The sequence below is a fragment of the Lissotriton helveticus genome, chromosome 12 (assembly GCF_964261635.1).
Source record: "Lissotriton helveticus chromosome 12, aLisHel1.1, whole genome shotgun sequence".
Lineage (NCBI taxonomy): Eukaryota > Metazoa > Chordata > Amphibia > Caudata > Salamandridae > Lissotriton > Lissotriton helveticus.
Genome location: NC_136073.1, coordinates 831,231,793 through 831,247,005, shown reverse-complemented (window position 1 = coordinate 831,247,005; position 15,213 = coordinate 831,231,793). Strand labels below are relative to the sequence as shown.

General features: G+C 44.4%; 1 protein-coding gene across 2 annotated transcripts in view; it reads right to left on the bottom strand.

The window, feature by feature from the left end:
• Positions 1 to 11,897: 11,897 nt before the first annotated feature.
• Positions 11,898 to 15,213, bottom strand: part of SPPL2B (signal peptide peptidase like 2B) — a 128,521-nt gene continuing 125,205 nt past the window's right edge. For both annotated transcript variants that reach the window (XM_078668824.1, XM_078668823.1), the window contains exon 15: positions 11,898 to 14,483. Coding sequence is in view for 1 of the 2 variants with exons in the window: in XM_078668823.1 (XP_078524949.1) it covers positions 14,226 to 14,483 (258 nt within the window). In the remaining variant the exon portion in view is untranslated. The remainder of the gene's footprint in view (positions 14,484 to 15,213) is intronic.

Genomic DNA, 15,213 nt, shown 5'->3' with positions numbered 1-15,213 from the left:
CTTCCATGCCACAGGTACCATCCCACTCATAATGGAGGAGTTCAACAACTCCATGAGAGTAGGGAGAATGGTTTTGCTGGCCAACCCCAGCGAGCCCGGTGGAGCAGGGTCACACGGAGAGCCAGATTTTATTTGTTGTGCCAGTGACTCCAATGTTTCCAGATTCAACAGTGGGAAGGAATCTAGCTTGTTTTGAGGGGGAGTTACTGTATCCAGAGCTGAATCAGAGCATTGGGCGGATAATTCAATGGCTGAGTCTGGAAAGGAGAGATACATTTTATTAACTTTCTGAAAGAAAAAATCAACCAACTCTTTGCATCTAGAAGGAGAGTTACTATTGTCTGCCGCGAGCGGGGGGGGGGGGGGTTGTCAAAGAATTAACTATCCGATATATTTCTTTCGGCCTAGATTTGGCCATTGTTATTTTATCGTTATAGTAGGCTGCTTGTGAAGTTTTTATTGCGAGTTTATAGTTCCTAATAGCGTCCCTGTAAGTGGCTTTATCAGTGAGGTCATTTGTCATGCGCCATTTCCTCTCTAATCTCTTACAGGAGCGCTTTTTATCCCTAAGTTCTTCTGTGTACCACAGTGCTGATTTACTCTGTCTCTTTGACCCAGATAGGTATGAGGGGAGAACCAAATCTAAGGAGGTGGTGATCCAATCGTTATATTTGTTATTATTTACCAATGGGTCATGGGAGAGTAGAGGTCTAGTGGTACTAAGGGCCTTCGTCCAGTTATCTACAGAGAGTTTGGACCAGTTTCGCGTTTTCCGAGATGTGAAGATGGATGATGGAGGTTTGCTTGTGGTCCAAGTGAAGGCTATCAAAAAGTGGTCCAACCATGGTAGGCAACTGATAGTGCCCACTTTGAGTTGATCGCTATTACTAAAGATCGGGTCTAAAAGATGAACTTTTTCATGCGTTGGAGAGGGAACTAATTGCTCTAATTGGATGGCGGCTAAACTCAACATCATCTCTAGTGCCGTGGGGTCTGACAAATTATCAAAATGAACATTAAAATCTCCAAGTAAAGTAAAATTTGAGGGAGAGGTAACCAATTCGGAGGCCACCGACAACAGAGATGTATTGAATTGTCCGATGGTTCCAGGAGGACGGTAGATAAGAATACCAGTGAAGCTGGTGTTAGGGGAAAACTCGATCACGAAAGGAAGACATTCGCAATCCTCAATCTCCTCCGTCAGGCAACGGCAAACATAGCTCTATTTATAAATAATCGCAAGGCCACCGCCTTTACCCTGAGGTCAATCTAACCGCGCTATCTGGTAACCAGGAATAATGGCCTGCACCAGATCCGGCTGAGAGTCTTGGCATAGCCAAGTCTCGGTCAGGAAAATCACATCCGGTGAATGTTCATCTAAGAGCAAGGAGATTTCTAGACAGTGCTTAGCTAGAGACCTGCAATTAAGCAGAAACATGGAGTAGTCCTTTACCTCAGACCTGGCGGTAGTAGTGGTGATTAACTCCGAATTACAGTGCGGGCAGCGGCGAGGGATCTCCAGTGGATATATTGAATGGCCGCAACTAGATAAAGGTGGGCGTAACTGATGTAGAAGGCTCGAGCTATATGACCTATCTTCCACAAAAGAGCCAGGGGGGTAGCCCCTGGACCCGGTCGGGCGCCGACGGGCTTGCCTTCGGCGCGCTACCGGCGCGCCCACCCGCTGCGCGGACGTGAGACCATATCCCTATATCCGGTTTGAGGAGGGCGTGAGGCAGCCAGCAGCTGCAGCGCCACCCTTCCCTCACCCAAGATGGCCGCTAGAACCCTTTCTCCCCGAGCGTCACGAGATGGCAATGTGCGCTGTGATCGGGGTTCGAGGGGGCCTAGAAATGTGCAAAATAAGTTATTAATCAACTACGCAGTGCACATTATACAAGTTAATAAAGGTACAAGTTAAAACAGATTTTTGTTAAAAGCAAGCAACATGAGCCCCCGGCTTCCGCCTCAGGGGAGAGACACTGAAAAGTCTCATAAAAGAGTATATGGTCTAGGAGCTTATCATTATTAACTCCACAGCACCATAATGGCTTTACTGAATTCAGGGAAATTTGGTATCAAAGGATCCATGAAGGCCTGCCGCATTTGGAAGCCGTCCCTGCCTTTTGCTGCCCCCAGCAACTGGCTCCCACCAGTTGTGGCTCCCAATTTGGGTGGGAGAATCAGCGGGAAAACAAGCTAGGAAGAGAGGTGTGACCATCTTTGTCAACCCCACTCCTCAGGTGGGGGAGGAGAGGTGAAGCACATATCTCAGACCCCTCCATCTCCCCGCTGGAGGGTGGCATAATACGGGGTGTACCCACCCCAAGAAAGTGGCCTTTTGGTACTGACCAGCACACCTCTCTAACACCCCTAAATCTAGTACTTACGGGCAATCCCGAACCTTGCCACCTCAGAATCGAGGAAGAAATAAAGACCGAAGAGCCGTACTGACACAGGAAGAGGACAACTATTGCTTTGGCCCCAGCACTACTGGCCTGTCCACTCCGACCTGCCTACAACAAAGAACCTCGCATGTCCAACAGCACCACCCAAAGCACACAGGACCTGACCTGAACTCACCTTACAGGCACTGTTTCCCATGAGCACCGGATTTGCTCGACAAAGACTCCAAGACCAGAATCTGGATTCCGGCAACTCTGCGATCCTGCACTGCTCTGCACCTGACGCCCAAGGCCCGAGTTTGAGTGTCCCAACACCACGAGGAGGTCTCCCCAGCGATCCTGATCTGGGATCTCATGATTCCTGACTTGCCTCAAGATGACGCATGCTGCTTCAACCTGAAGGGTACCCAGACCGGTAGCTGGTAAGAAAATCAGACGCCAGTAGACACCCCTGCACCTGATGCCCAACGGCCTTGGGTGGCCAAACTGATGGTGTCCAGGCATCCCCCAAGAATTGAACGTACCTCTCCAGCGGCAGGTCACTTTCAGGAAGCCTCACTGCCCGAGCCTGCATCTTTGCTGAACCGAAGGTCTTCATTGAAAAGTACAGGGCCCCGACGACTCCTTGGCTCCCTGCACTTGGGCACCCCAGTGCTGCTGGTGATGCAGCTCCTGTTTGGATTCTTGCCCCTGCAGTGCTGCCCTTAACCCCATGAGCTTTGCTCCCACACCCTAGTGGCTTGCTCTTAAGCAGTGCCTAACCGAAGGCCCCCTTAGCCCCATTGGCTAACATTGGGCCCCTGCACTCGGCCGCTGGTGGTGCAATTAGAGTGCCTATCTAGACCTTGGGGAACCTTGGTCCTATCCCCCAAAAGTCCCACTTGTAATACGTTTACTTAACTGCAAAATCAATAACCATTTTTCCCATAGGAACCCATGTTATGTGATTTTGGGCCTAACATCTTCTGTGTTGAACTGTTGTTTCCTATGGGAAACCAGAAGCTATAACTCAAAGCAAAGAAAAATCTTACTTACCTTGTATTGTGAGATCCTTAGGTGTTGTATCTAGGCATACCACCCCGTGCTCAAAGTCATCTCAAATATAAGCTAAAAGTAACTAAAAAGTATTCTAAAAGTAATTATTTTGTAATGCAAACTGCTTTTTGAATCAATACCAACTGTAACTATTGCAAAATTCAATCATTACTGCATTTCATTGTGAAATCCTGCATTCCAAGTATAATTGACCTACCTGTACCAAGTCCTGCTTAGATAAAATACAAGTATATATTTTTTTATACTTACCCAATTGGTGTGGATTTCGCCTGCGAGTGTGCACCAGTCTTGACTGAGTGAATACAATAAATGCTTAACACACCCTCTGGATAAGCCTAACTGCTCGCCCACACTACCACAAAGAGAGTGGTTGGTACTTACCTAATTTAGCCTCTGCTATACCTTTGGGGACCTCCTAGACAGTGCAGACTATGCCTTACTTTGGAATTGTATATTGAGCCAGCTTCCCACAGGAGTAACGTGGGCACTTTTGAGGCAATCGGGTCTAGAGCCTTCGGTGAATGAGGCATTGATGATCATCATCCATAAAGGGAGTAGGAAGTGAATAGATTTGTTGAGAAGTTTGGAGGGAAGGGCGTTGTTGAAATGGTTCGAGTACTTTAGAGAGGTCAGAAGTTTCAAGATGTCATCCTCGAAGGTTTTAAAGGAGGACCAGGTAGCGCTGTTTTTGGGAGTGCCAGAATGGTTTTTTGAGCACTTGTCCAGGTTGCACGGGTGGTGAGGAGAGAGGAGTCACCACACGCTAGGAGTTTTGCTGTGTTTTAATTATCAGAGGTGATTAGTGTGGTTTTTTCAGCAGGAAGGAGGCAAAGGTATCGCAGGTAGGAAGTGCTTTGTTTGAGGTTGGGGGGGATAACGTTTGCAAGCGGTCTGGCTTTTAATGTTTTCAAACAGTTTTTTTTGGTTGGTTTCTTGAGGAGTCAAGCTGATTTTGGAAGAATGCTGCTTTGGTGTTGCTGATGTGCCTATTATAGGCGCTCCATTTTGTTGAAGAAGTTTAAGATGGAGGAGAGAGGGGGTATGTCACTATGCTCTTTTAGCAAGTCTGAGATGTCTGAATTCATTGTTAAGGTTACAATTGAACCAATGGTTGGATCTTTTAGAGGAGGTTTGCTTAAGTTGCAGTGGGGCAAGGGTGCCCGTGATTTTTACATGGAATTGGTATAGTGCTCAGTAAAGTCATGAGTGTCGTACATGGAGGACAGAGGTTGTAGGATATCTTTGCAGAGTTGCCATTGTGAGCGTATTCATATTATTATTATTAATATTGTGTGTCTCTCTTACCTGGCATTTGTATTTTACAGGTTGACTCTTGGTGGTTATTGCCTTTTCGAATAGGTAGAAGGTGATGAAGTGGTGATCGGTCCAATCGCAATGTAGGATGGATTCAGTTTGTATGGAGTTCTCTTTTGCGACAATTAAATCTAAAGTGGCCCCTTTGTTATGAGTCGGGCGATTGACTGCTTGGACAATGTTGAGGTCCTGGAGGAAGACTTTAAAGCAGTTTACGGGAGGATCGCTGGAGCTGTTCCAGTGAATGCTGAAATCACCTAGATTTGGTTATTATGATAGTCATAGTTAGTGGAGATAATCTCCATGATTTGTTCAATGAATGTATGGTGGTCACCAGGAGGGTGGTAGAACGTGTGAAGATAGCAGGATGAATTGTCAGTGGTGGTGATGCTGATTCCAAGGTATTCGCAACTGAGCAATAACAGATCTGGAGGTCGTTTTAATAGTGCGTGTGTTCCTGTAGATGAAGGCTAGACCACCATCTGAGTGGCCTGGATGATCTAGTCTGATGATGGAATGACTGTGGGGGACTAGAATGTTAAGAGTTGTGGATAAAGAAGCGTTCAGCCAAGTTTCAGCAAATACGAGGATGTCAAGGTCCGGTAGAAGATCGACGGCTTTCATAGTTGAGCGACAATTGAATAATGAACATTTAGAGATGTTTTGGCAGTGATCATGGAAGAGAGATAGGAACTTGCTTGAGGTTCTCTGTGTTTATATGCCTGGTGTTGGGGTGGAGCGTTCTGGAGATGTGAGTAATAATTGTCTCGATTTTTGTCTTAAAAGTATCATTGACGGTTGGGCAGGTTTATAAGAGACTAGGAGAGAGTATGTCACTGTTTGTTAACTGTCTGGCTAGCCTATTGCGATGAGGTGTGGCTGTTATTTGGTCTGGATTTCCAGAAAAGTTATGAGACCTTGGAGTAGGCAGGGGTAGTACCAGTGTGGTGATTTGGAGTAGGGGTGTTGGTATTATGAACGCGAGTGGGGTGAGAGGCCCGGTAGTGTTCAAGGTTGGATGTTATACGAGTTAGAATGAGAATGTCTGCCCTAATCAGCAACAATTCAGAATTTGTAATGTTGAGTGTGGCTTCGGTGTGGCGACTCGAACCGAGGCTCCTGGATGGAGGTATATTTATGGAATGGAGAGTTAGCCGCATCAGGAAGGTTGGTGGGGCCATTGTTGTTGGGGTCCGCAAACATTGCATTGGTAATGGTTAATAAGTGTGTGGGAGTAAGGGTCTATTGGGGAGTAGGAAGAGATGGTGACATAGTATTTGTTGTGGAGAGCCGGAATAGTCGTTGATGGAGGGGGTGTGTTGTACCGTGGTGAAGTTCATGGAGTGATCAATATCCGCTTGGGGAGAGAGGAGGGAGATTGGGTAAAGGGAGGAGGGGGAGGAGAGGTTGTCTGTAGAAGAGGAGGCAGAGTAAGATCGAGGGGTTGGCAAGGATGGGAGTGTCATTTGTTCTGAACATCGAAAAAAATATCAACGAAGAGTTCAAGATTGTAATCAGAGTATTGAATGAGCACGATCCCATTATCGTACATAGAAATGGTAACAAATGCATTGTACAACGTAGAGGGTGCTATAATGAAATTATGGCCCTGTGGGATTTTCTTAATGCTGGTGGTGTTGAGTGATGCCGATAGGAATTTCCCCCATTGAGCACGTTGATTGGTGCAGAAGATGAGGTCATTCAGCAGGGAACCCTTGTTATAGCAGGAGTAGCGATCAGAGATAAGTGTTTCTTTATTAAGGTGGAGGATTTTCTGTTTGAGTTTTCTCATGGCATTTCTGGTTAGGTTGGGGAGTATTTTATTAGGTAAGGGTTACTTCCTACATGGGATAGTAGGGGGTTCAGCTTGTTAACAAGGAGAGGGTCCATTATGGATGATATTGGTTGGAGGGAGCTGAGTAGATTAGACGCAAGACTATTCAGGATAGATGCCAATATTGGAATATGAATGAGCACTGATGAATAGAGATGTAGGGAGGGTCCTTGGGGAAAAGGGTTACAGTGCCCAGGACCAGAGTGTTCAGGGGGCCTTTGTCAAACCAGAGATCCATTATCTCTAAGATAATAAACACGTGGGTGAGGCTGTACGGGAGCAGTCCTCGCGTTGAAGTCAGGGCTCAGAATGCCTGGGAAGGAGAGGCAGTCTCACAGTAATGGCAGCAACAATAAGGCCTACAGTAAATAGCGTTGGAGCGCAGACTAAAGGAGCAGCTCAACACACTCTATAATTACTCAGGGCTGTTTTGTGAGGACAATGCCCAGGCCTGAGTGTTCAGGGAGCCTAACTCAATTATGTTGGCGAGTATGCACGGGAGCAATCCTCACTTGAAACCAGCATTTATTCTTGCATCTTTCGAAATCCAAGTTGTGTGTATTCATTTGCTTTTTGAGAAAATGTCAGCAGAATTTCGAGTATCTCCAATTCATTTAGCAGAAGTTAGTCTTCTTTCTTCTCTGCACTGATGAATATCCATGACCACATAGTGATGATGCCACTTATATAAGCTTTATATGCATCCCCAATATTTTTGGAACTACTGCCTATATTGAAGCGCATATACTCACCCATGTTTGAATGCAATACCGAGTGAAGTCTGCTTGTGATAGGAGCTGCCTCCCCATAGACAACTTTAAGCCAGGACACCTTTCCACTGTCCTTAGCTCTAGCTAGATTGTTGATGGCTGTATGAATATGAAGAAATTAATTTGACATGTTTGACTTGTCCTGAGCATTTTCAGTCTACAAACCAGCAATCTAATCTAGATCTTCGCCAATTTTTTGGGCTGGTACAGGAGTATATCCTCTGATGAATTCTCCACTTCTACCATAGATCGAAGGATAATTTTGAGACATCCTGTCATTTGAGGAGGTTTTCTGAGCTTGGGAATTTGATCTATTCAAAGTATCGTTATTTAAGATGGTCAAATGCCGTCCCTCCCCCAAAATAATTGGTGCCCTATACTCCAGCATCTTATGGAACCCCAATATCCAACACAGGTAAACTGAAAGTGGCCTATGCTCAGTGCTGCTATAATCCATCGCCCCTACTCGTCAACCTCTGCATCCAGGACCTGAATTCCAGAGTTTCTTCTGAGAAGTGCTAGGCACTTATCAACGAACAACTGTGTTGTGTATATGGTGGTCTGAATCTATCTCGGATTGTTGAACAGGGTCTGCTGTGCAACTCAGTTCTGTGAGTGGAAGAGATAAATGGTCTTGATTAATCAATCACTGGACAGACCCCTAAAGTGAGTTTTGGAGAAGATTTGAGGTAATTGACTGAAATCCCAAGACTGTACAGGGTCCTAGCAAGAACCAACTAGCTGTTTGCAAGCAACACTCTGTACCAGTTGCCTAGGTAAGCATAGCACTGGACATTCCGTAGCACTGAGAAGGATACACAGAGAAAAGTAAAAACAGGCAGAAAACTGAAGAAGAGCATCACCAAAGAAGCAGTATTCAATCCGTTCTAATAAATGAAACAAGCATTTGCAATGCCGTAGGTCTCGCATTTGGAAGAGTTAGAGCTTTTGGCGCTGTAAATGACAATGTCTTTTACCCATGTGTTTTGGTTTGGAGTGCAGTGGGTGTATATGGTGTGGAGTGGAATTATGTGAGTTGTATTGTAATTGTGTGGAGTGGAAGTCAATGGTGTGGAGTGTATTTGTGTAGTAGGATTATGTGGAATGGTGAATAGATAGGGATGAGAGCTGCAAAGAATAGGTAGAAAGGAATAGAGAGGGATCGTGTGGGATTGGGGAACGGAAACGGCACGGGAAAGAAATTGTGCTCAGTATGTGTGAGCAGGCAGTATAGAGCGGATAGAAGTGCGAGGGACGACAGCGGTCAGTGGGATTGCGAGATGCGAAGGGGTGAGGCAGTAGATAGTTTTGTTTTCAAATGTATCTGTTTAAATTAACATTCCTGACTGTACAAAACTTTCATTTTTCACAAGTGGACAGAGAGCACAAGTTGGAGAGCCTTTAGAATTTTGCCAGGTTATGGGTCAAGAGGACACACTCAAATTGGTGGGGGGAGGTGAAGGTTGAAAAGAGCGACTGCTTTTATAGGAAGGTTTGAGAGGCAAGAAGAAAAACTCCATCAGGTAACAAATATGTGTGATTCGTAGAGAAGTTTTATATGTTTAAAAATATGCTGCAAAGAGCTGATTTTCTGAAAGTACTGTCATGCAAAGTTATTTTCTGTTTATATAACGGTGCCCAACAACATAGTTTACAGTTTTCTGAGAATTCTGAAGATCGTACAAAATGATGCACAACAGTCAAGATGTGTGCTGAAGTCTTTTGATGAAAAGTAAAGGAAATGCTCATAAGTAAACGACTCTGCATGTTTTTAATATAATCTACCTTTAGGAAGTATATATGTTGAGTTTGGCACATGCTGAAAATTATTCTGCAAACATTTTTCTTTTCACTAGTGTACGCATGCTAATAAATTGCGGAATTAACACTTTGTAGCTGGATTGGTTTATGAAGCGACGCGTGATACCGATCTTCACACGTGCTCTTTCCAAGCGCAAAAACTGGAGAATATTTTGACAGTAACTATTCACCTGCACACACTCTCACCGAAACCACTTTCTTGATATGGCAGTGGTAACATGTATGCGGAGATGTGTGCCCCACTAGTAGGGCTAGAGTTAAGAAACAAGTGGAAACGTGTCCACCCCGCCTGCAACGCAAGCAGGGAATTGAGGTTCTGCCATGATGTTAATTAATAATCATACATTAGCAGGCATATGTGGACCCTGGTTATATAACTTGCCACGAAAAGAGTCGGCAGTAGAAGTTCCACTCTTTTTCGAATACTGCAGTGATTTTATTTGATGCTGCACCCAACACTACTGCAGCTCTTGATATTATGCAAACAAATGTGAATCCTCCATCCTTAAAATCACACAAAACAAAGCAAGGCTGCAGGAACAGCAGCAGATTGAATGGTTGATTCACTTGCAAAGTAATGTAGCTCTGAAAAATAACACTTTCGGGAGTGAACCGAGAACCCATCTTGGTGAGGTGTCTTCCCCTTGGAGCATGCCCAGCAGTAGCGCCCCGTGGTGGGAGTGCTGCTGGGTGCTGACGTGGGGCGGGGGAGAGGCAGGGTAGGGGGTAGTAAAATTCAAAATACGGCCAAACAGAGGTAAGTAAACAAATAAATAAATGAAATGAATTTCATTGCGTGCACTGCATCGCCAAATGCACTCCCACCACGGGCCGCTACTGATGCCCAGAAACACAAAGAGCTGACCATAACAGCTATGTTGATGGTGCCTCTCCGAGATTGTTCCCTGTATACATTTGCAGACCTTATTCAGGGCGTGAGACTGCAGTTCCAGACCTGCGAAACTTAACAGGTTTAACTTGCAGATTCATGTGAGGGCTGCCCAGTGCAGACAAAGCTCCCATCTGGATCAGGTTGTCAATAGGCATTATGTGGTCCCCGAGATCGCGTGAGGCCGGACAGTAATTTTAGTGTAAAATACAAACAAAAACAGAACATGTCCCTGCTCATTCCTCCTCCCAGATGCCTGGCTCAATGTAAAAGATGACGCGAAAAAACCTCCACGTCACATACACTAACTACATGAGGAATTGCGCTCGAGAAAGCGAGGGATGCATACACCTCCATCAAGGATTACAGCTAACTTTTCATGGTGGAAATGCGGAGAAAACACACTTGCTTAGTCTTGACCACTCTCACGAAGTTAGGCTGGTTAATTTGTTACAGCAGTTTTGCGCAGAGAAAAGAAGGACTGCATACACTTCCATGAAGGATTACAGCTAATTTTTCACAGTGGAACATCCAGAAGACAACGCCTATGTTACGTTATGTGTAGTAACATCACAATTGGGATTCACACTTGTGCAGTGAATCAGCTTAAAGACCCGCCCACTGCAAATCAAAGCAAGTAATCAAAATAAAAAATTGATGAAGAATGAAGTGAGGCGTCCTACCGTGGAGCGGGGAGGGAGCATCTAACAGCCGATTTGGCTTGTTTACATGATGGAAAGCGTTATCTGTTGTTTCCCAAACAGTGTGCTTGGAGCGGCACCCTTGGCTACCTTTTACGGTGCACAGGGGTGCCACGACACACATTGTGAACCACTGAAAAGCTTTTAATTTGAATTAAACAAAAAAAAACTTAAAAGCGATCTTGGAGGGATTCTGAGGGTGGGCAAGCAGTGTTGTGGGAGGGGTAAGAGGGTCGGCATGCTTAACCCCTTGGGCGCGGCCACGATTCTGCGCCTGTGCGGCCGTTTTTAAGAGTGGGCCGGATCATGAAGGACCCCAGCCGTCATCAGCACACGCCCACCGTGATGCATGACGGACGGGGGCCGTCATCAGCATAGAAGGGGTTAAAGCGAAAGCAACTAAAACAAAATAATCTGAGGAAGCATAAAACAAGCCAGGCAGCGTGGAACAGGGAGGGAGCTTCTTTAAAGGGCAAAGTGTGGCGCCCATGATCAGGTGCCATGCTGAGCCACGAAAACAGTTGGACTCTGGTTTGTAGAGAGCATGTTGTGCCTGCAACAGAGGCTAGGAGACAGCGATTAAGAAAACAGTGCTCACAAACAGTAAATAAAACATACTGAGTAACCACACATGTAACAGGAGCAGGGCTCATGGGAATTTACAACAGGAGAAAAGGAGGAACTACTAAGCCTATTAACGAATCAAAAGCCCCCATTTACAAAGGACAGTAACGTGAGCCAATTGAAAAGATGGGCAGAAAGTGGGCGGAGCGTAAAGTCCATCCATGAATACAGCATGTCTCGAAGAGACAGTACAAGCGCTGCCTAGGCGAGATGTAAAAAGGGAACTGAAGAGGATAAATTGCTGTACAAGTGTGTACACAGTATCAATCTGGCAAATATCTGGATTGAACAGCTTTGAGAAGCAGATTTCTGCCCAACCAATACCCATGTGTTACATGACGAGCAAACCCACACTTAAGTTGTACACTGAAGTAAATATGAGTGGCTCAAGGTGTCCAGCGGATAACTTGCTAAGATTGACAGGCGGACTTGGCTGCTAACAAAGATAAGTAAAACATCCCCAAGGAAAAAAGTAGACTATAAAACATTTGAAAAAGTATTTTTAATGCAAATTTAACAAACATGATGGATCACTGACCTTTACCTTGAAGGACAGTGTTGGGAGGCACATGACCGGATTTCAAGTCTTACATTCAAGTAATAAAAATGTAATAAATTAAAAAAAGATCAACACTGTAGTGAACATAAACTCCTCCCTACAGATTCTCCTCGCTGCAGATCTTATTCTCCATCTCCAGGTTCTAAACTGTATTCACTCTGTGAATTGCTTAAAAAAACAAAGACAACTGCGTGTTTCACACACCGGATGAAACACCCTTCTTTTCATATAGAACTAAGCAAAAACTGCAGAAGAGGGCCATGCTTCAAATGTGTGTACCACTTGCAGCTTCTTTTGGAACAAAGCCATAAAACGGCATCAGCGACATTAACGGCAATAGGAAATGGGGATCATACTTGCTTAAAACGTGCCAGCTCTGCTCTTACAAAGCAATGCTCTCTTTGGCAGTGGCCGCATAGTTAAAAGAGACAAATTATCCAGGCTGCTCATCTACAAGTGTCTTGTAGGCCATCCCCAGATATTGCTACACATTTCACTCTGCCAACTAGCCCTTGCAAGATAACCAGGCAACCAGTAGGACAACCTTGCAGGACAACCATTGATCATTTTTAAAAGTTTTTTTGGGAAGGGGTGGGGATTAGTGGGGTTTGCTTCACTGTGAAGAGGTGAAAATTTAGAGAGGATAAGTGGTGACTATTCCACCTCCTCCCATCCGATGTAGCTGGACACCCAGGATCTGGCACCCATCAGAAGAGAAGACTCTGGACATGCATACAAGCACAGATTTATAGCGTACTCCAGGCTGCCGTAGAAGAGATCTGTTTCAACAATGAGTCGCAAAAGTTAAAACTGAAGTAGCAGAAAGTACTAAAAAGTAACTGGCTTTTGGAAATGGACAACTATAAAATTGAGGGAAATAAGCAAAAAGAAGAATTTCTGAAGGATTAGCAAGTAAAGTCAGGAACAAAGAAGGCATGAAATGCAAGGGCAACTTACAAATGATAGAATATACAAGCAAATGAGAGAAACTGCACAGGCCCCAGAAGAAAAGTGAATGGTATGGAAAGAAAAGGTGGAAAAAATTAAACAAGCAGAAAGCATTGAGGTCAGAGCGAGAAATGGAATTAAAAATGCAAACATCGCTGTAGACGAGATAAGCAACAAACACAAGAGAAATATGGAGAGCAAAGTAAAGAAAAACAAGGGCAGAATCTTCTGGAAAATGGTTAAAAAAAAGAAGAAGTAGGAATAGCGGTACAGATAAAGAGATTAAAGCAAAGCAGTAGGCAAAGTCGCATAAGAGAATGAAATCAAGAAAATGAGAGTGGCAATAGAACGAGGTGATGGGAACGAAGTGCTGAACTGAAACATCGATCTAAACAATGGAAAGTACACTCACAGATGTAGGACGACAAGCCAGAGGAGAAACATTCCAGGATAAATTTAATAGATCACATTGTGGAAGATGAAAATTCACATGGGCAAGACATGCTGAGGAAACGAGGAGACAGAATGTGGTAATTGCTAAGGAGCACAGATGGAAAACTATGCACTTATTCGAGATTGGTAGATCCGAAAGTCAAATGCAGGAGTTACGTTAATGTGAGGCTAGAGGAGAAGAAAATATACGTAGTTGGGTACTATTTCTGAAAATAACCAGAAGATACTACATCCCTGAACAGCCAAATACCCTATTACCACAAGTGTCTCTTAATTAACCACAGATGCAACTTTGTACGTCCCTCAAGGCCCGAAGCCAAGGCAATTTTGCAAGTATGAGTCCTTTTCCATATCACTTAAAAAAAATAATACTACCAAAACAAAAGTAAAGTGCTATGAAGGGAAAGTGCTAAATCCAATTGTTACACAATCTCTCCCCCCCCTATTATTATCCTTTAAATCCTTCCCGTCAGTCAACTCAATCTCTACATTGTTGCCGGATGGTTATCCTATGCTGAAAAAAAACCAAAAAACTAAAGCACAACAGCCAAAAGCGCAGAAAATACATTCAGAGAGCAAAACAATTGCGATTCTACTAGCCTGGTATAACGGAATAGAAAAATAAGTTGAAGTTATTGACTAAAATTTTATAGCTGAAGTTCGTACATAAGAACCTTTTTTGTGTATAATCAAAAAAAAAGCACCGTATCTCATAAAGACAATCATGACCAATAAACACTTCTTTTAACCTATGCTTCAGAAATTGAACATTTCCAGACATTTATCATCAAAATTCCATGTGAAATGCATCGCTGCATGGCGTAGAAGCTTTATTTCCCCTCTCCTTTGCTCTAGATCTTTTCTGAAGGAGCTTCATTTTCATCAACATCTGGCTTTGCTGGCTCTTCGGAATGCCGCCTGCAATCCTCCTCGATGGACCCAGACTGGTCCTCTGGGCATGGGGTGGAGTCTATCAGTTCTTCTACATGTAGTCTGGGATTGGTCAGCTGGTCCTCTCCCTCAAGTTGAGAAGAAGGTCCATCTGAATCTTTAAGGGGCTCGAGGCAGCCAACAGGAGCCATGACCAAAGGGGACGGAGGCAGCTCCTTCTGCAAAACAGGAAGTTGGTAAACTATGGTTAGGTGTCTGCAAACCACACTAAGAAAATATTACACTGAACAGGAGGAAGCTGCAATGAGGACGGATGGGAAGATGGAGCTTGAGACAAAAGACACAATCTAAGGTGCATTCTTTTTCATTTTTCTATTAGAGAGTGTTCAATCATATTTAACCGCTTAGGATGTAGAAGTTCACACGGTGGTAGATGTAAGGCTAAACGGGTAGGATATACACTCAGGCTTCCAGCTAAGACAACTGCTTTTGTCAAGTACACCACCAATGAAATCTCCAACAATTATAAATAAGAAGGAAATGCACAGTAAATTCGGCTTTAAGGGGGTTATCTCACAATAACAAGGAGTAGTTGCTTGCAGAAGAGTGGTTAGGTATGGCGGGAAACATCCTTTAGAACGAAACTTTCACAACGCGGTACCATTACCACGCAGGTTTTACAATGCAAGTCGTTACAACGACTTGCGCTGGAGGGCGCTGTAGGATAGGGAATAGTTTAATTTACTATCCAACACCTTCCCTACTATCCACGGGGACTGGAGTTGGAATAGTAAATTAAACTATTCACTATCCAGCGCCCCCCCAACGCAAGTCGTTGTAACGACTTGCGTTGTAAAACCTGCGTGGTAGCGGTACGTGTTGTGAAAGCACGCGTTGTACCGTCATACATCCGGTATGGCAGTTACCTATTTCTACATATCTAACAAC